Here is a 21,338-nt window from a genome sequence, read left to right on the forward strand (position 1 = left end):
TTAGAGATATAAGAGATTAAGTTTTTTTTTTTTTAATAATAGCCTACCCCCATTATGATTGCTTAACAATTATATTCTCGGGCCTTAGGAAAGAAAGAAAGTTGTATGGATGCTACGTGACTTGATATCGAAAGAAAATTATGGTAGTTTTCTTTAACTCTATAGGAAAGTATTATACGATTTTTATTGTTGGTTTGTTTAACTATATTGATCTGCATTTTCTTTTTTTTCTGATGATATTATAATTGTATGGGTATCTCTAGGCATCAATAACGGTAGAAAATTTGTAATCATCTGACATTGAGTGGAAAATAATGGAGCGTTTGTAGTCTGATAAAGAGCCGCAAGACCATAAACATGTCTTCACAGAGTGATGTTGCAACATTAAAAAAAAAATGTTCCATTCATATTCTAGTTTTCTTTTGTCACAAAAGACTTAGCTTATTATAAGGTGGGTAGCTATGTGGCCCTGAGCGGTCTACACGATGGATGCTGTCTAGATGTTGACCAAATTTGTTACAGCTATTTTATTGAATCCATAGCATTGATAGTTTTGACACAGCAGGTGTTAGTAGGTGTAGATGAAGATTAATAAAAAATGATAATAAATACCTAACAGTTTTAAGCCTAAATATTTTTGGAAATTTGATCTTCTGTAATTTATGACAAAGATAAATGGCTGACATAGAGTTGAATTTAATTCAAAATATAAAATTCCAAGTTTAATCAAAAATTATGGAATAGGTTGCAAAATAATAATTATATTTGGAACACATAAGCAAACAACTTTGAACGTAAATATAATATAGTGCTGATTTGTAACAAATTAATTTTGGCATGGATGGAATGATTGAATTTGATATTTTAATTATTAACAAGTATATACGGCCGTAAGTTCGGCCAGGCCGAATCTTATGTACCATCCAGTGGTCCAATTTTTGTGTGATTGGATCGATATGAACCAAGTTTGGCTTTCCAAGAGGCTCGGCAAGCAAAATCCGTTTTTAAAAGGCTACATATAATTATGAACCGACTTGGACCCATTTTTGCATTAGGCCATATATCAACACCACGTACCAAATTTTAACCGGATTGGATGATATTTGCTCCTCCAAAAGGCTCTGAATGGTGGTTAGAGGCTACATATTGACAACACGTCCCAAATTTCAAGCCGATAGGATGAAGTTCAGGAAATCAAATCTGGTGATCGTTTATATGGGAGCTAAGAAGCCACCGTGATGCAATGTTTTGCATGTCCGCTTTGCATACATGGGTCATGGGTTAAATCCCCTTTTCGACCAAACACCAAAATGTTTTTTTCAGTAGTGGGTTATCTCCTCTGAATAAATGAAATTTCACATCCAGGAATCTCCGAAAATCACATATGTGGGTCGGTTTTTTTTCGGGTATATGCCTAATGATCCATTTGCAATGCCATCCGATCTACCTACATAATAACTGCTTATGTCACATTTCAAGTGGATAGCTTGTTTAGTTCGAAAGATAGCGCGATTTCAATCAACGAACGGACGGACACCGCTAGGCCATCCCAGTAAAAAATTTTGGAAGTTCTTCTAAAGGCACGGCTTTAAAAGCACTTCTACAAATGCCCTCCCAAAGATGCTCGGCAAGCAAAATCCATTTATAAGGGGCTACATATAATTATGAACCGACTTGGACGCATTTTTGCATGAGTGGTAGAGGCCATATATCAACACCACGTACCAAATTTTAAACGGATGGGATGAAATTTGCTCCTCCGGAGGCTCCGGAGGTCAAATCAGGGCATCGGTTTATTTGGGGCCTATATATAATTATGGACCGATATGGACCACTTTTTGCATGGATGTTAAAGACGTACTGACGGACATGCTTAGATCGACTCAGAATTTAACCACGACCCAGAATATATATATATATATATATATATATATATATATATATATATATATATATATATATATATATATATATATATATATATAATATATATATATATATATATATATATATATATATATATAAATTTCGATTTTTTAAATAGTTTAAATCGAACATTAGAGGCAAAAATGCATTAAAAATCATAATATTTTTTTTATACCCTCCACCATAGGATGGGGATATATTAACTTTGTCATTCCGTTTGTAACTCATCGAAATATCGATCCCATAAAGTATATATATATATATATATATATATATATATATATATATATATATATATATATATATATATATATATATATATATATATATATATATATATATATATATATATATATATATATATATATATATATATATATATATATATATATATATATATATATATATATATATATATATGTATATATATATATATATAATATATATATATATATATATATATATATATATATATATATATATAATATATATATATATATATATATATATATATATATATATATATATATATATATATATATATATATATATATATATATATATATATATATATATATATATACTTTATGGGATCGATATTTCGATGAGTTACAAACGGAATGACAAAGTTAATATATCCCCATCCTATGGTGGAGGGTATAAAAAAAATATTATGATTTTTAATGCATTTTTGCCTCTAATGTTCGATTTAAACTATTTTAAAAAAATCGAAATTTTTCTAGAATGGATTTAGATTTTTTTACAAAATTTAAATAAATTGTACCATTTTATTAATTCTTACTCTCTGTTTTTAACCTATTTGAAACAAGAAAAGACAAAAATACCAGTTAACTAGTTCTAAAAAAAATTAAAAAAAAAAAACTCTCTGCGTAGTTAAAATAAAGAACATCATTGGGAGGACATTTTTGGAAGTGTTTTTAAAGTTGTGCCTTTAGAAGAATTTCCAAATTTTTTTGTTGGCTTGCAATCACGGTTGTCACTCGTTCCAACAATAATCTATCAAAATTTGAAGAAAATTTTATCACCGATCTACCAAATTTAAAAATTATATTTTGTAAATTTTAAAAAATTTTTGCGTTTCGTTTGAAAAAAATAGTAACAATTTTTTGGATGTTTAAATATCCTTCGAATTGTAAATTTGTCGAATTTTAAACAACAACCATTTTTGCTTGCACCAACATGTGAAAGTTTCTACTTCTACAAAATGAGAGATCTTACTCACCACGGAGTTTTGATTGAAATAACACCAAAATTAAAATTTTTAAAAATATTGAATTTATAGAAATTTTGGACAAAATTCTTTTTCTATATATAAAATTTTGTTACTATAGAAAATTTTCTCAAAAAATTTCCAAAAAATTATTTATTTAGAAAATGTTGGTAAAATTTTAATTCTATAAAAAAATTTGTCAAGATTTTCTTACGATAGAAAATTTTGTCAAAATTTTATTTGTATAAAAAATTTTGTCAAATTTTTATTTATATAAACAATTTTGTGAAAAATTTATTTCTATAGAAAATTTTGTGAATATTTTATTTCTATAGAAAATTTTGTGAAAATTTTATTCCCATAGAAAATTTTGTTAAAATTTTATTTTTGTAGAAAATTTTGATAAAATTTTAATTCTATAGAAAATTTTGTAATTTTTCTATAGAAAATTTTGTGAAAATTTTATTTCCATAGAAAATTTTGTTAAAATTTTATTTTTGTAGAAAATTTTGTTAAAATTTTAATTCTATAGAAAATTTTGTAATTTTTCTATAGAAAATTTTGTTATAATTTTATTTCTGTAGAAAATTTTTGTTAAAATTTTATTTCTATAGAAAATTTTGTCAAGATTTTCTTCTATAGAAAATTTCCTCAACATTTTCTTTCTACAGAAAATTTTTTAAAATTTTATTTATATAAAAAATTTTGTTAAAATTGTATTTCCATAGAAAATTTTGTTAAAATTTTATTTCTGTAGAAAATGTTGTTAAAATTTTATATCTATAGAAAATTTTTTCAAGATTTTCTTACTATAGAAAATTTTCTAAAAATTTTATTTGTATACAAAATTTTTTCAATATTTTCTTTGTATAGAAAATTTTCTCAAAAATTTATTTATATAGAAAAATTTGTTGAAATTTTATTTGTATAGAAGATTTTGTAATCTTTTATTTCTATAATAAATTTTGTCAAATTTTTTTCTATAGATTTTTTAAATTTTATTTCTATAGAACATGTTGTCAAAATTTTAATTCTATAGCTTGTTTTGAAAAATCTACCAAAACATCAAGAATTCTACTAACCTACAAAGTAGTTGAAAATACCAAGTAGTAGAAATTTTTGATCTTACTCACAACGGATTTTGACCAAAACCAAAATTAAAATTTTTAAAAATATTGAATTTAAAGAAAATTTGGTCAAAATATAATTTCTGTAGAAAATTTTATTTCTATGGAAAATTTTGTCAGAATTTTATTTCTATGGAAAATTTTGTCAAAAGTTTATTTCTATACAAAATTTTGTCAATATTTTCTTTGTAAAGAAAATTTTGTCAATATTTTATTTCCATAGAAAATTTTGTCAAAATTTTATTTCTATAATAAATTTTGTCTATTTTTTTTTTCAATAGATTTTTTTTTTAATTTTATTTCTATAGAACATTTTGTCGAAATTTTAATTATGTAGCTTGTTTTGAAAAATCTACCAAAACATCAAGAATTCTACCAATTTACCAAGTAGTAGAAAATGTACCATTTTTGATCTTACTCACCACGGATTTTGATTGAAATAACACCAAAATTAAAATTCTTTAAAATATTGAAGTTAAAAAAAATTTGGTCAAAATTTTATGTCTATAGAAAATTTTGTAAAATTTTATTTTTATAGAAAATTTTGTCAACATTTTAGTTTCTATGAAAAATTTTGTCAGAATTTTATTTCTATGGAAAATTTTGTCAAAATTTTATTTCTATAGAAAATTTTGTCAATATTTTCTTTGTATAGAAAATTTTCTCAAAAATTTATTTATATAGAAAATTTTCTCAAAATTTTATTTATATAGAAAATTTTGTCAAAACTTTATTTCTATAGAAAATTTTGTCAAAAATTTATTTCTATAGAAAATTTTTGTCAAAATTATCTCAAAATTTTATTTATATAGAAAATTTTGTTGAAATTTTATTTCTATAAAAATTTTGTTAAAATTTTATTTCTTTATAAAACTTTGTAAATTTTTTTCTATAGAAAATTTTGCTACAATTTTATTTCTATAGAACATTTGGTCAAAATTTTAATTCTATAGCTTGTTTTGCAAAATCTACCAAAACATCAAGAATTCTACCAATCTACCAAACAGTAAAAATTTTACCATTTTTGGTTGAATTCTACCAACTGTGGCAAACGTGGTTGTAATAGCAACCGGATTAAAATATATTCCCTATTACCGTTACCATCATCAATGTATATCTTTTTGTTGAACAAACCTAATTTAAAAAAAAAAAAATGTGCCACTTTTTTAAGTTTCTTCCCGTGAAATATCCCCAAAATATCAACATCGATTGATTGATTATTTAATTTGGGACCCACATCTAGTTTTCAGAAAAATATTCTCACATCAACGCCTACTATTGGACATCTATTATTTCAGCAGCACAAGCTGTCATATTTTGACACACTTTGTTTAACCCATGTTATTTATTCGATACATTCATCACTTCCGACCTACGTAGATAAACAAAAGAACTTTGGTGTTTGATAAATAATAAAAACAAAAATACAATAAGGGATAAATGCCGACTTGCCTCTGAATGGTATATTAAGATTTAACTTGTTTGTTATTACAATTTTGTAATAAAAAATTTGTTTTTACAAAATTTTATTTAAAAAAAAAGCATATGCCAAAGCTCCACTGTAGGCATTTTTTACTATAAAGTCTTTAATGTTTATTGTGATATCACTTCAATTGACATTTTGAATCAAAAATTTCTTTGCGTTGGCGCTTGAATTTGCAAATTGGTTAATAGCCAAACCCAAAAGCAATGTAAACACTAATAGCCTTGGCCAAAAGCGAGGTAATAAGAGTCTTAAACATAGCCGAATTGGCTACATATGGCTTACAGCCAATCAATTCAATATAAGCTTATAGCAAAAAACGAAATGTATTTATTTTTAGTTAACACATGATTGATAGTTTGTACATAGCAATTGAATTCGAAACTGTGACTTAACTTCCACTTTAAATTTGTAACAAAAGTAGTTTTCGGCATTTTTCTTGCATTTATTTCACATGAAAATTTTCGGCAATTGTCATCGAAAAAACAATACTTAACTGATAAGTGATGAAGTTATTAACAAGAGGCAAAAAATCATCATACATAAAGAGCCTGTTGCCGTATGGGTCATTGTTACAATTTCTAACACGAGTTTGTGTCTTAAGTCTTTTGTTTTCATAGCTCAGTTATTTGAAGTATTCTTCAATTGTAAAGTCTTTGTGCTTCATGAATTGTGTTGGTGGGCTTATGAATTAATATGGTGGGTAATAATAAGCTATAAAAGATATACTGAAATATATTTCTGGTTTTCTAAAACAGAGATTATTTAGTGCAGTAACTGGTGGTTAAGGGCTATAAACATGTAGTTGTGAGGGTAAAGTAGAAAAGAAGGAAAAAACAAGTATATAAACATCAGATAAATGAAATTGTTATTTATTTCTGCTAATAAAATTATACTTAAGGTAATTGTTCCATACAAAAGGAGAAAAATTTTTTCAAATGTTTTAGGCTATATTAGGTAAGGTGCCTATCGGTCTGGCACTTAGATATCCATGAGTATTTTTGTTTAGCATAGGTAGTAGAATTCTCCCTTAACCAAAAGTGTTACCCGGTTTTATGTTTAGACATAGAACTGCACACATAACATAGAACTGCACACTGCTTTAAACGGTTAGGGTCCTAGGCAGCCTTATCCCTAGATAAGATTTGAATGTTGGGAATCTATTGTTGCAGATATATGGAAACTTCGATTGTGGTATCACAGGATCTGAAGTCTTATCAAGAAATGATGGCAGATTCCATGTTTAGCTCAACAACAAGAATCCTACTTTTGATAGAAGACTACACACAAAATTTTTCTGATATAATCACGAAATTAATTGATTCAATTAATTTTTTAATTGAAATGTCTTCAATCACGAAAATGATAATATCAATCACAGTTTTTATTGGACATTAAAAAAATATTGGTTAAAAAATTAATTTATTTCATTAGCAAATTCCAATTCATTTTTGCAAAACATAATTTTTTCATTGAAAATGTAACCTTTTTTTTATTACTTTCTTAACTGACTTAGTGTTTTTAGTTTGATTAAAAACTTGATTGTTTTGAATACATTTTTACTTCAAATAACTTTTCATACCCTCCATACATATAATATTGGTCCATATCGGTCCATAATTATATAGCCCCCGTATAAATCTATCCCCAGATTTGACCTCCGGAACCTCTTGGAGGAGCAAAATTCATCCGATTCGGTAGAAATTTGGTACATTGCGATAGTATATGGCCGATAACTGCCATGCAAAGATTGGTCCATAACGGTGTAGAGTTATATATAGCCGATCGCAAATCACACAAAAATTTGTCCATATCGCCAAAAATAATCTACCAAAATTTTATTTCTATAGATATAGAAAATTTTGTCAAAATTGTATTTCTATAGAAAATTTTTGTCAAAATTTTATTTCTATAAGAAATTTTGTCAAAATTTTATTGTAGTTTAGTAAATGTATGGTTTTAAGCTGCAATAAAAAACAACAACAATGCTTAAAGAAAAAAACCAACAATAACAAAACAAAACGAATGAAAAAGAAGAGGAGACACGCTCAAAATAAACCCAGTCAACTGAATTCAAATCGATCATTTGACAGTAAAAATCAATGTAAAACCTTTTTTCGGAGGGTTCAAGTGTGGTTTTTGTTGGGTTTAATAAACTGCCTGAATTTATTCTGATAATTAGTTGATAGTTTTGCTGCAAGTAGAGGATGCTGATGAGGAATGTGGTAATTCCGAAACGTGCGTCCATCCAACCATCTTGCAGTCTATAGGGCTTTGTCCAAATAAATTTGACAAACATTCTTTTCCTCTGTTGGTTAAGCTACACTTGTAGTTTAAAAAACAACAACAATGCTTAAAGAACAAAACCAACAATAACAAAACAAAACGAATGAAAATTTTATTTCTATATCAAATTTTGTTACAATTTTATTTCTATAGAAAATTTTGTCAATTTTTTTTCTATAGAAAATTTTGTCAATTTTTTTCTATTTTTCAAAATTTTATTTCTATGGAAAATTTTGTCAAAATTTTATTTCTATAGAAAATTTTGTCAAAATTTTATTTCTATAGAAAATTTTGTCAATATTTTATTTCTATAGAAAATTTTGTCAAAATTTTATTTCTGTAGAAAATTTTGTCAAAATTTTATTTCTATAGACAATGTTGTCAAAATTTTATTTGTATAGAAAATGTTGTCAAAATTTTATTTCTATAGAAATTTTTATCAAAATTTTATTTCTATAGAAAATTTTGTCAAAATTTTATTTCTGTAGAAAAATTTGACAAAATTTTATTTCTATAGAAAATATTGTCAAAATCTTATTTCTATAGAAAATTTTGTCAAAATTTTATTTCTATAGGAAATGTTGTCAACATTTTATTTCTATAGAAAATTTTGTCAAAATTTTATTTCTATAGAAAATTTTGACAAAATTTTATTTCTATAGAAAATTTTGACGAAATCTTATTTCTATTGAAAATTTTGCAAAAATTTTATTTCTATAGAAAAAATTGTCAAAATTTTATTTCTATTGAATATTTTGTCAAAATTTTATTTCTATAAAAAAATTTGTCAACATTTTATTTCTATAGAAAATTTTATCAAAATTTTATTTCTATAGAAAATTTTGTAAAAATTTTATTTCTATAGAAAATTTTGACAAAATTTTATTTCTATAGAAAATTTTGACAAAATTTTATTTCTATAGCAAATTTTGTCAAAATTTTATTTCTATAGAAAATTTTGTCAAAATTTAATTTCTGTAGAAAAATTTGACAAAATTTTATTTCTATAGAAAATATTGTCAAAATCTTATTTCTATAGAAAATTTTGTCAAAATTTTATTTCTATAGGAAATGTTGTCAACATTTTATTTCTATAGAAAATTTTGTCAAAATTTTATTTCTATAGAAAATTTTGACAAAATTTTATTTCTATAGAAAATTTTGTCAAAATTTTATTTCTATAGAAAATTTTGACGAAATCTTATTTCTGTGGAAAATTTTGTCAAAATTTTATTTCTATTGAAAATTTTGCAAAAATTTTATTTCTATAGAAAAAATTGTCAAAATTTTATTTCTATTGAATATTTTGTCAAAATTTTATTTCTATAAAAAAATTTGTCAACATTTTATTTCTATAGAAAATTTTATCAAAATTTTATTTCTATAGAAAATTTTGTAAAAATTTTATTTCTATAGAAAATTTTGACAAAATTTTATTTCTATAGCAAATTTTGTCAAAATTTTATTTCTATAGAAAATTTTGTCAAAATTTTATTTCTATAGAAAATTTTGTCAAAATTTTATTTCTATAGAAAATTTTGTCACAATTTCATTTCTATAGAAAATGTTGTCAAAATTTTATTTCTATGAAAATTTTGTCAAAATTTTATTTCGATAGAAAATTTTGACAAAATTTTATTTCTATAGAAAAATTTGTCAATTTTATTTCTATAGAAAATGTTGTCAAAATTTAATTTCTATAGAAATTTTATTTGTATGGACTAACTTACAATTTAGAAGACGATGTTAAGAACTTCTAAAATACCTTGCCATCGGCAAGTGTTACCGCAACCCAGGTTATTCGATTGTGGATGAGTCTTTAGTAGAAGTTTGTACGCAATCCATGGTGGAGGGTACATAGGATTCGGCCTAGACGAAATTACGGCCGTATAAACTTGTTTTGACTTAGTCTTCCGAGTGTGGTTAAAAAGTTAATTGTATCAATTAATTTTCTAATAAAAAATTATAAAAGTTCAATCATTGACTTAATTAACTTAATATTTCTATCTTGTTTAAAAGGTTACTTTTATCAAATAATTTATTAATTGAAAAAAATTGAATAAACATTTTCAATCAACTTTTTAATTGGAAATATTCTGGTGATATGTTTTCTGTGTGTCAGACTACTAAAGATTTTGCCTGGGTCTTGCGAAAACTTGTTCAGGCTCCAAGTCTTCAATTGCTTTTCCAATTTATTGAAAAACAGTTAGTGTAAGATTTAGAAAACCTGTTTTGGGTTTCGATGAGATTCGACATTGAGTTTGTTTTCATTTTTCAAATAAAATTTGAATTAAATTAAAAATATTAAATTATAACATCATCTGCCCACAAAAAAAAAAAAATTGGAAGTTGTTTCACAAACATTTCTTTTTAAAAGCACCAAGGGATCCTCCTTAATTTTTTTCCACTTCCGATGAAGTTCTTTTGGGGCAGTCGTAGAAAATATAACATACTATTTGACCGTTTTAAATCAAACTTTAGATTTGGACAATTAAACGCCACAAAAAAAGAATAGAAAATTTATAAAATAGTAAAATACAAAAAAAAAAATAATACAATTAAAACTTGATATCTGAGATTTGATATCTAGAGGTATTCTAGGGCAATAAAGAGGTATATCGAAAATGGTGAGTATCGGTACATGTTTTGGTATAGCCCCCATATTGATCGATCTCCCGATTTTACTTCTTGGGTTTCTAGAATCCGAGGTTTTTATCCAATTTGCCTGAAATTAGAAATCTAGAGGTATTCTAGGATCATAAAAAGGTGTGCTGAAAATGGTGAATATAGGTCGATGTTTTAATATAGCCCCCATATAGACCAATCTCCCGATTTTATTTCTTGTGCTTCTAGAATCCGAAGTTTTTATTCTATTTGCCTGAAATTTTATATCTAGGGGTATTCTGGGGCAATAAAGAAGTATGTCGAAAATGGTGAGTATCGGTCCATGTTTTGATATAGCCCCCATATTGATCGATCTCCCGATTTTACTTCTTGGGCTTCTAGAATCCGTAGTTTTATACAATTTGCATGAAATTTGAAATCTAGAGGTATTCTAAGACCATAAAGAGATGTGCCGAAAATGGTGATTATCGGACCATGTTTTAATATAGCCCTAATATAGGCCGATCTCTATATGTAGTTTTTATCCAATTTGCCTGAAATTGGAAATCTAGATGTATTCTAGGACCATAAAGAGGTGTGCCCAATATATTGTGTATCGTTACATTTTGTGATATAGCCCCCCTCCCCATTAGACCGATCTCCAATTTAACTCCTAGGGTTTCTAGAAGTTGTAGTTTTCATCCGAGTTGCCACAAGTGTATATGAGTTAGTTTTTATCGGTTCATTTGTTAAGGCCTCCATATAGACCGATTTCAGATCTTGAGGGTACAGAAGGTGCACTGACCATGAAAAGGGCTTGAGACTGAATGTAAAAATTCCAGATTTTACTTCTCTACAATAATGTCCAAGAGGCGCCGGGACAAATCGCTCAGAATTTCTTAATATTTCTAAATTTTACCAGAGTTTTTTGAATTCCAAATGGCGCTAAAAACATTTTTGCAATTTTGAACTGAAATTGCTTTAAACTACGAAATTTTCTTGAACAATTAAAAAAAAAAAATAATAATAATACACCTATAAAATTTTCTTGAATTTGTCCAAAAATATTTATTGCGTTTGCAATCAGTGTACTGAAAAATTTCTAAAGTAAACCTGAATTTTCTAAAATTAAGCAAAATTTTTCTTCCGGTTGGGTTCACTATTTATTGAGTATGAGAAATCTCACAACCAAAAAATCCAAAAAGAGCAGTAATATTTTCACCAAATCTTTGAGCAAAACATTCGTATTAATATCTCTTTCATTGCAAGCTAAAGGGTGATTCTTTTGAGGTTAGGATTTTCGTGCATTAGTATTTGACAGATCACGTGGGATTTCAGACATGGTGTCAAAGAGAAAGATGCTCAGTATGCTTTGACATTTCATCATGAATAGACTTACGATCTGCCACAACGTCGAATTTTCAGTGAATGGGCCCTAGAAAAGTTGGCAGAAAATCAGCTTTTTTATCGACAAATTTTGTTCAGCGATGAGGCTCATTTCTGGTTGAATGGCTACGTAAATAAGCAAAATTGCCGCATTTGGAGTGAAGAGCAACCAGAAGCCGTTCAAGAACTGCCCATGCATCCCGAAAAATGCACTGTTTGGTGTGGTTTGTACGCTGGTGGAATCATTGGACCGTATTTTTTCAAAGATGCTGTTAGACGCAACGTTACGGTGAATGGCGATCGCTATCGTTCGATGCTAACAAACTTTTTGTTGCCAAAAATGGAAGAACTGAACTTGGCTGACATGTGGTTTCAACAAGATGGCGCTACATGCCACACAGCTCGCGATTCTATGGCCATTTTGAGGGAAAACTTCGGAGAACAATTCATCTCAAGAAATGGACCGGTAAGTTGGCCACCAAGATCATGCGATTTGACGCCTTTAGACTATTTTTTGTGGGGCTACGTCAAGTCTAAAGTCTACAGAAATAAGCCAGCAACTATTCCAGCTTTGGAAGACAACATTTCCGAAGAAATTCGGGCTATTCCGGCCGAAATGCTCGAAAAAGTTGCCCAAAATTGGACTTTCCGAATGGACCACCTAAGACGCAGCCGCGGTCAACATTTAAATGAAATTATCTTCAAAAAGTAAATGTCATGGACCAATCTAACGTTTCAAATAAAGAACCGATGAGATTTTGCAAATTTTATGCTTTTTTTTTTAAAAAAAAGTTATCAAGCTCTTAACAAATCACCCTTTATAAATCACCATATTAAAAGAAAACTCTTTTTGAAAAGGAAACATGATAAAAGGTCACGTGCATTTCGGCTTTGTTATTATTGTTATTGTTATTATTAAGCTTAAACCGACTTTGCTTAATATCAACAAATTTGCGGTCGTTTGTTGACAATGAGTCTGGTGAAAAAATCACAAAAAGGAAGAGGTTAGTGGAAATTACGAATATAAACAAAGCAACAGTTGGTGTTAAAATTATAAGAAACTTTAATAGCAATAAACGGAAATAATTAGCATTTTGCAGACACAAATTTGTTGGTATTTTGTTTTACTTTGCTTTAAAGCGTACAATAACATAATTTTCCAAATTCGTTAAGCCAATTAAAAATTATTCACACAATTTGTATTTGTTTAATATATGGCATAAAATATGGGCAATTTTTGCAAATATTTTGCCACAAGAGAAAATATTTTGGATCATTAGTAATCTAGGGAAAACTGTGGCACGAAAATAATGCACTGTTCTCCAATGGCATAAGAAAGTTTTCATTTGTTTACAAACGAAGGAAAAAATTACTCCAACACTATTAGAGCAAATTAGTAATTCATAACCTCATTCCATAGCTTTAATTTTCAGTATGTGTCACTTGCCAGGAATGTAAACAAGATGTTTTTTTGCTTCTTCACACTGAAAAAACAGTAAACCCACCTGGAAAGAAAATTTAATTAATTTTAGAAAAATTTTACCAAATCGCATTACAAATGCAGATGTCACGCCGATCTTATAAACTAAAGTAAATAATTTTCAACAAATTCAAGAAAATTTATTAGACGAATTTAATATTTTTCACCTATTAAAGAAAATATTGTAGTTTTAAGGAAAAACTTGGTAATTTTCCCTCGTTTTTAGTTCGTTTGACTAACGTACAGAAAAAATTATCAAAGTAAAGGAAACGTTCTCAACACATAATAATTCTATGAAATAAAAAAGAATTAAATTGGCTTTCGTGACATATAGGGATCACTTTTTTTGAGTGTATTTTAATTGATATTAATTTTATTCATTTACATTTATCAATTAAATTTATTTAATTCAAGTTAATCTACGTTTACTTAAATTAATTTAACATTTTTTTATTTAATTTGATTTATTGCAATATTTCAGTTAAACTTTTAATAATTCCCTTAAAAGACAAAAAATGTACACTCAAAGTTCATATCAATAACATATGATATTACTCACTCCCTGCAGCGATGAGCATCAATCAAAGTTAACTCACTTTATTACAATAGCTTGCCGCTTGAAATAAAGCGAAGAAAAAAAAAATAAAAATATAGCAAAAAAGCGCAGACGAACGAACACGTTGTGCAAAAAACAAGTTTATGCAGATATTTTTACAGCAGACATTTACAACTTCTCGCTTAAGGCAATCACACGGAAACATAGAGCAATTTAGCAAAGGCCGTTCGCCAGAAACCGGTGGACTGGTCCGGTGGTGTTTTTTTTTTTCTGTGGCTATGGCAGTAATGTAGGTCAGTATGACAACTTAACCATATATGTAAAAACAAGGACTTATCGAAAGGAAATACGAAAGTAAAATGTAGTAATGTACATTGTAATCATTTGCTAATTCCGAAGTTATAATTATTTTGTTTTTAATATGTAAATCGGATATCTAAGAACTTGCAATACGTCATTGTATTTTTGAGAGCAAAAAAAAAGCTAATAGAAAAATATGGGATTTCTTAAGAAATTGCAGTTTATTGCAAACAAAAGACTTAAGACACAAACTTGCTATCCTGGGATTCTCATATTTGATATAGATGAAATTGTAAACGATATGTAAATCGGATATCTAAGAACTTGCAATACGTCATTGTATTTTTGAGAGCAAACAAAAAGCTAATAGAAAAATATGGGATTTCTTAAGAAATTGCAATTTATCGCAAACAAAAGACTTAAGACACAAACTTGTTATCCTGGGTCTCTTATATTTGATATAGATGAAATTGTAAACGAATATACATATTGTGCTTGTACATATATCTAAATTCGTTAGCAATAAGTATATGCCTTTTCTATAGAAATAAATTTTTGAGAAAATTTTCTATAGAAATAGAAATTTGAGAAAATTTTCTATAGAAATAACATTTTCTATCAAAATAATTTTTTGACAAAATTTTCTATAGAAACAAAATAACGACAAAATTATCTATAGAAATAAAATCTTGACAAAATTATGTAAAGAAATTTGACAAAATTTTCTATAGAAATAACATTTTGCCACAATTTTCTATAGAAAAAAATTTTTCGTTCGTTTTATTCGTTATTGTTGTTTTTTTTTTGTTTGATTTCAGCTTAAACCATGCATTAACTAAACTACAGACGTAGCTTAACCAACAGAGGAAAAGAATGTTTGTCAAATTTATTTGAGCAAAGCCCTATAGACTGCAAGATGGTTGGATGGACGCACGTTTCGGAATTACCACATTCCTCATCAGCATCCTCTACTTGCAGCAAAACTATCAACCAATTATCAGAATAAATTCAGGCAGTCCACTAAACCCAAAAGTAAACCACACTTGAACCTTCCGAAAAAGGTAGTCTATTCAATGCATGGTTTTAAGCTGAAATCAAAAAAAAAAAAAAAAACAACAATGAAAAAAAAAAATTGACAAAATTTTTTATAAAAAATAAAATGTTGAGAAAATTTTCTATATACATTTCCTATAGAAAAATGTTGACAAAATTTTCTATAGAAATAAAAAAAAACAACAATGAAAAAAAATTTTGACAAAATTTTTTATAGAAATAAAATGTTGAGAAATTTTTCTATATACATTTCCTATAGAAAAATTTTGACAAAATTTTCTATAGAAATAAAATCTTGACAAAATTGTCTAATGCGCTTTACAGACTATCAGTTATTCCGGACGGAATGTCGATGTTTGTAAAGAATCTTACAGTGTGTCAGATCGATACGACTTGTCGGCAATGACTAAATAATCGGTAAATGTGTTATCGATCCCATAAACAAGCAGCAGTATCGATTGTGCCTTCGCTCTTAACTTATAATGTGCACAATATATGGGATATGTTCGACACGAGTACTGTCGTCCGAAATAACTGATAGTCTGTTAAGCGCATAAAGCAATTTTGACAAAATTTGCTACACAAATAAAATTTTGACAAAATTTTCAACACAAATAAAATTTTGCCAAATTTTCAACACAAATAAAATTTTGACAAAACTTTTTATAGAATTAAAGTTTTGATAAAATTTTCTATAGAAATAACATTTTGACAAAAATATCTATAGAAATAAAATTTTGACAATATTTTCTATAGAAATAACATTTTGAAAAATTTTCCATAGAAATAAAATTTTGGCAAAATTTTCCATAAAATAAAATTTTGGCAAAATTTTCAATAAAATAAAATTTTACAAAATTTTCTATAGAAATAAAATTTTGACAATATTTTCTATAGAAATAAAATTTTGACAAAATTTCTATAGAAATAAAAATTTTAACAAAATTTTCTATAGAAATAAAAATTTGAAAAAATTTTCTATAGAAATACAATTTTGACAAAATTTTCTATAGAAATACAATTTTGACACAATTTTCTATAGAAATAAAATTTGGCAAAATTTGCTATAGAAATAAAAGTTTGGCAAAATTTTCTGTAGAAATAAAATTTTGGCAAAATTTTCTATAGAAATAAAATTTTGGCAAAATTTTCTATAGAAATAAAATTTTGGCAAAATTTTCTATAGAAATAAAATTTTGGCAAAATTTTCCGTAGAAATAAAATTTTGGCAAAATTTTCCATAGAAATAAAATTTTGACAAAATTTGCTATAGAAATAAATGTTTGAGAACGTTTTCTATATTTCAGAATATTCGAAGTAGCAACAAATTTTTCTAAAGACATAAAATTTTGACAAAATTTTCTATAGAAATAAAATTTTGACAAAATTTTCTATAAAAATAAAATTTTGAAAAATTTTCTATTGGAATAAAATTTTGACAAAATTTTCTATAGAAATAAAATTTTGACAAAATTTTCTATAGAAATGAAATTTTGACAAAATTTTCTATAAAAATAATATTTTTTATAGAAATAAAATTTTGAGAAAAAAACTTCTTAGAAATAAATGTTGACAAATTTTCTATAGAAATACAATTTCGACAAAATTTTCTACACAAATAATATTTTGACAAAATTTTCTATAGAAATGAAATTTTGCAAAATGTTCAATAGAAATAAAAGTTTGAGAAAATTTTCAATAGATATAAAATTTTGACAAAATTATAGAAATAAAAATTTGACAAAATTTTCTATAGAAATAAAATTTTGACAAAATTTTCTATAGAAATACAATTTTGACAAAATTTTCTATAGAAATAACATTTTGACAAAAATGCTATAGAAATAAAAGTTTGGCAAAATTTTACATAGAAATAAAATTTTGGCAAAATTTTAGAAAATATAAATAGAAATAAAATATTGACAAAATTTTCTGTAGAAATAAAATTTTGGCAAAATTTTCTGTAGAAATGAAATTTTGACAAAATTGTCTATAGAAATAAAATTCTTCTATAGAAAAAAAATATTGACAAAATTTTCTGCAAAAATAAAATTTTGGCAAAATTTTCTAAAGAAATGAAATTTTGACAAAATTTTCTATAGAAATAGAAGAAACAATTTTCTGAAAAAAATTACTGTCACAATTTTCTATAGAAATAAGTTGTAAACAAAATTTTCTATAGAAATAAAATTTTGACAAAATTTTCAATAGAAATAAAATGACAAAATTTTCTATGGAAATAAAATTTTGACAAAATTTTCTATAGAAATAAAAAAATTGACAAAATTTTCTTATTGTTGTTTTTGATCTCAGCTTAAAGTCATGCATTGACTAAACTTCAAGTGTAGCTTAACCAACAGAGGAAAAGTATGCTTGTCAAATTTATTTGGGCAAAGCCCTATAGACTGCAAGATGGTTGGATGTACAGCTGTTTCGGAATTACCACATTCCTCATCAGCATCCTCTACTTGCAGCAAAACTATCAACCAATTATCAGAATAAATTCCGGTAATTCACTCAACCCAAAGTGAACTACATTTGAACCTCCCGAAAAAGGGTTTGATAGTGGGCTACTGCCTAAACAAATTTGCCAGCATATAACGTTGACAAAATTTTCTATATAGCATAAATAAAATTTTGGCAAAATTTTTATATAAAATAAAATTTTGACAGAATTTTCTATAGAAATGAAATGTTGACAACATTTTCTATAGAAATACAATTTCGACAAAATTTTCTATGGAAATAAAGTTTTGAGAAAATTTTCTATAGAAGTAAAATTTGACTACATTTTCTATACAAATAAAATTATGACAATTAATTTTTCACATAAATTGATTTTTATAAAGAAGGAATCTTTGAATTTGAAGTACATACAGTGTGTTTAAAACGGTCCAACAGATGCCTTTCAACCCAATAAAAAACGCGTATATTAACTATGATAGCCATATAACATTTGAATGACTTTTACAAGAAATTACAAACTTACCCTCTTTATTTTTGGTGAATTATTTTACATGGTTTATCTTCAAATCATTCCCATCACCTTTTACTTTAATGTTGTATATGATACCTTCGACCTATTCCAGTAGTATTTTTTATACTAATATGCAAATTATTGAAATATCAAATCAATAAAAACAAGTCAAATTTTTGCACATTCATGGTATATGACCATAAACACTTATTAGCATAAAAGGTGATTTAAGGTGTTAAAATATTCGCAGCGCGTTTAGTATAAACAATGTTGTAAAAATATTGTGTAATTATTTCGAAACCGGGAAACGACATTTTTTTTAATAAAACAATATACACACAAAATATTGGAGTGACTCAGTGAATGGGCAGATCATTACGATAATCAATTTCTTTGGGGCTTAAATTTCACGTTACACAATTGTTGGTCTATGTGTATTGGTATGTTTTATTATTTAAATTTTATGTTTTGGGGTAAGAAATATATAATTTATATTTTTTTTAGAATTAAATCGTTTGTAACCATATTTATACAGATTTTTATACCAAAGTTTTTCTTATAAAAAAAGTAAGTTTAAACTTCTAAAAGTAAGAATGTTACATCTGGCATGATATATAAACTAAGCAACTATGTTACTTCAAAAGGTGAACTGTAAATGAATTAAATTGTATTCCATTTTTCGAGATTTCTCTAGTGCTTTGTTATAATAACGAAATTTTACTGCTTTTTACCTAAATCCATAATTTTTTTTTAAAACAAAAAATTGACTTTTGTTTTGGTTAGCATTGAGTTTATATGGGACTCTATTTTCGGTTCTTCTCTTTGGACATTTATAGAAACATAATTAAATGTTTTGAAATAAAATTTCTAAAAATCTTAGTTTTTTTCCAAAATTTAAATTGAATTCCGCACGTCTATCAATTGCTGGATCGGAGTGATCTACATACACAAAAAAAAATATCACCACAATATTTCCAATTAAAAAGTTGGTTGAAGTTGACAATTTTTTTAATTAATAAATTGATTGAAATAATTAACTTTTTAATCAATATTGAAACAATAAGTTAATGATTGAAAATTTCAAAATGTTTAATTAATTGATACAAATAATTTTTTAATCACTTTTTATTCAAACTAAAAACACAAAGTTAGTTAAGAAATTAATTGGAAATAGTTATGTTTGTAATTAAAAAAATAATTGGATTTTGCAATCAAAATCACTTATATTTTTAGTTAAATCAATTAAAAAATTAATTGGAATTTGTTAATGAAATCAATTAATTTTTTAAACAATGTTTTTCATGCCCAATTAAAACTTTGATTGATACTATAATTTTTTTATTGAAGACATCTCAATTAAAACATTAATAGGATCAATTAATTTCGTGATTGAATCAGAAAAAAATGTTTTGTGTGTGGGTTTAAATTTTCATGTTTTTAGCTACTCGATTTATTTAATGATGGAATCAACCACCTTTCTAAATATTTATCTAAATATGGACAAATTTTAGGGATTTTTTCAAAATTCATCGATGCTGACTGAGGTGCGCTACATCTTAAAGTTAAGAGAGAAGTTAAAATAGAACCAAATAATGGGGGTATACCGAAAACACTCATTATTTAATTTTCGGATCAATTTAATTTGATCCATGACAATTTATACGTTAAATTTTTTCGAAAGTATGAGTTTTGTACTGCATTCACAGAAAAAAATTTTACCAAAATATTTCCAATTAAAATTTTAATTGAATTTTCCACAATATTCAATTAAAAAATTCAATTTTTTTATTTAAAACAAAAATCAATCAACAATTTTTTTAATTTTTAATTTTTTAATTGGATCAATCAATATTTTAATTGCCTTTGGTGATTGATGCTATCATTTCTGTGATTGAAGACATTTCACTTAAAAATCAATATAAATTTTTTTTTGTGTAAATTTTTGTGAAAATTAAAAAATTTCATCCCACAATTTAGAGCAATCTAAGTTTCTGAACTTTTCTCGTGTCTATGAGTGCGGAAAATTTTAATTGAATTTTCAACAATATTCGATTAAAAATTCAATTTTTTAAACCATTTTTTTTAATTAAAACAAAAATCAATCACAACAATTAATAGTATCAATTAATTTTTTAATTGGATCAATCAATATTTTAATTGACTTTGGTGATTGATGCTATCATTTCTGTAATTGAAGACATTTCAATTAAAAATCAATAAAAATTATTTTTTTTGTGTAAATTTGTGTGAAAATTAAAAAATTTCATCCCACAATTTAGAGCAATCTAAGTTTCTGAAGTTTTCTCGTGTCAATGAGTGCGGAACAATTCGCTTTTTCGACCAACAGTAAAGGAACTTGTATTATTTGATTTCTTGAAACATCGATCGTTCAATTTTGAGTATTTTTCTTTTCAGTATTGAAGTGTACCGTACATCAAAACAAAAGACTTAAGACACAAACGTGTTGTATCTGATTTCTTCAAATATTAATCTTTTTTATATAATTTGTATTACGTTCTTGAAATGTCCCGTACATCAAAACAAAAGACTTAAGATGCAAACTTGGAGGCGACATAAGTGCTTCCACTGTTATATCATATTAACAAATTTTTTTAATGTAATTTAATGAAATATAACATTTGCTTTTGTTTTTAATTTTAGAACTCAACCTCAAAATACTGCCTGTCAGGCCATGAAGGACAAACGTTGCTGCTGGACCAGAGGTAAAGTTTTGGGCGGCAGTTCTGTATTGAATACAATGTTGTATATAAGAGGAAATCGTCGTGACTTTGATCAATGGGCCTCATTTGGCAATGAAGGATGGAGTTATGAGGATATATTGCCTTACTTTCGAAAATCTGAAGACCAAAGAAATCCCTACTTGGCCCGGAATAAACGATACCATGGAACAGGTAAAGGTGCCATGTCT

General features: G+C 26.2%; 1 protein-coding gene across 1 annotated transcript in view; it reads left to right on the forward strand.

The window, feature by feature from the left end:
- Positions 1 to 21,338, forward strand: part of LOC142229437 (glucose dehydrogenase [FAD, quinone]) — a 48,311-nt gene that overhangs the window by 25,224 nt on the left and 1,749 nt on the right. Inside the window, exon 2 of the mRNA XM_075299998.1 lies at positions 21,071 to 21,321. Within this exon, the coding sequence (XP_075156113.1) occupies positions 21,071 to 21,321 (251 nt within the window). The remainder of the gene's footprint in view (positions 1 to 21,070; positions 21,322 to 21,338) is intronic.

Source organism: Haematobia irritans, chromosome 3, assembly GCF_050003625.1.
Source record: "Haematobia irritans isolate KBUSLIRL chromosome 3, ASM5000362v1, whole genome shotgun sequence".
Taxonomy (NCBI): Eukaryota; Metazoa; Arthropoda; class Insecta; order Diptera; family Muscidae; genus Haematobia; species Haematobia irritans.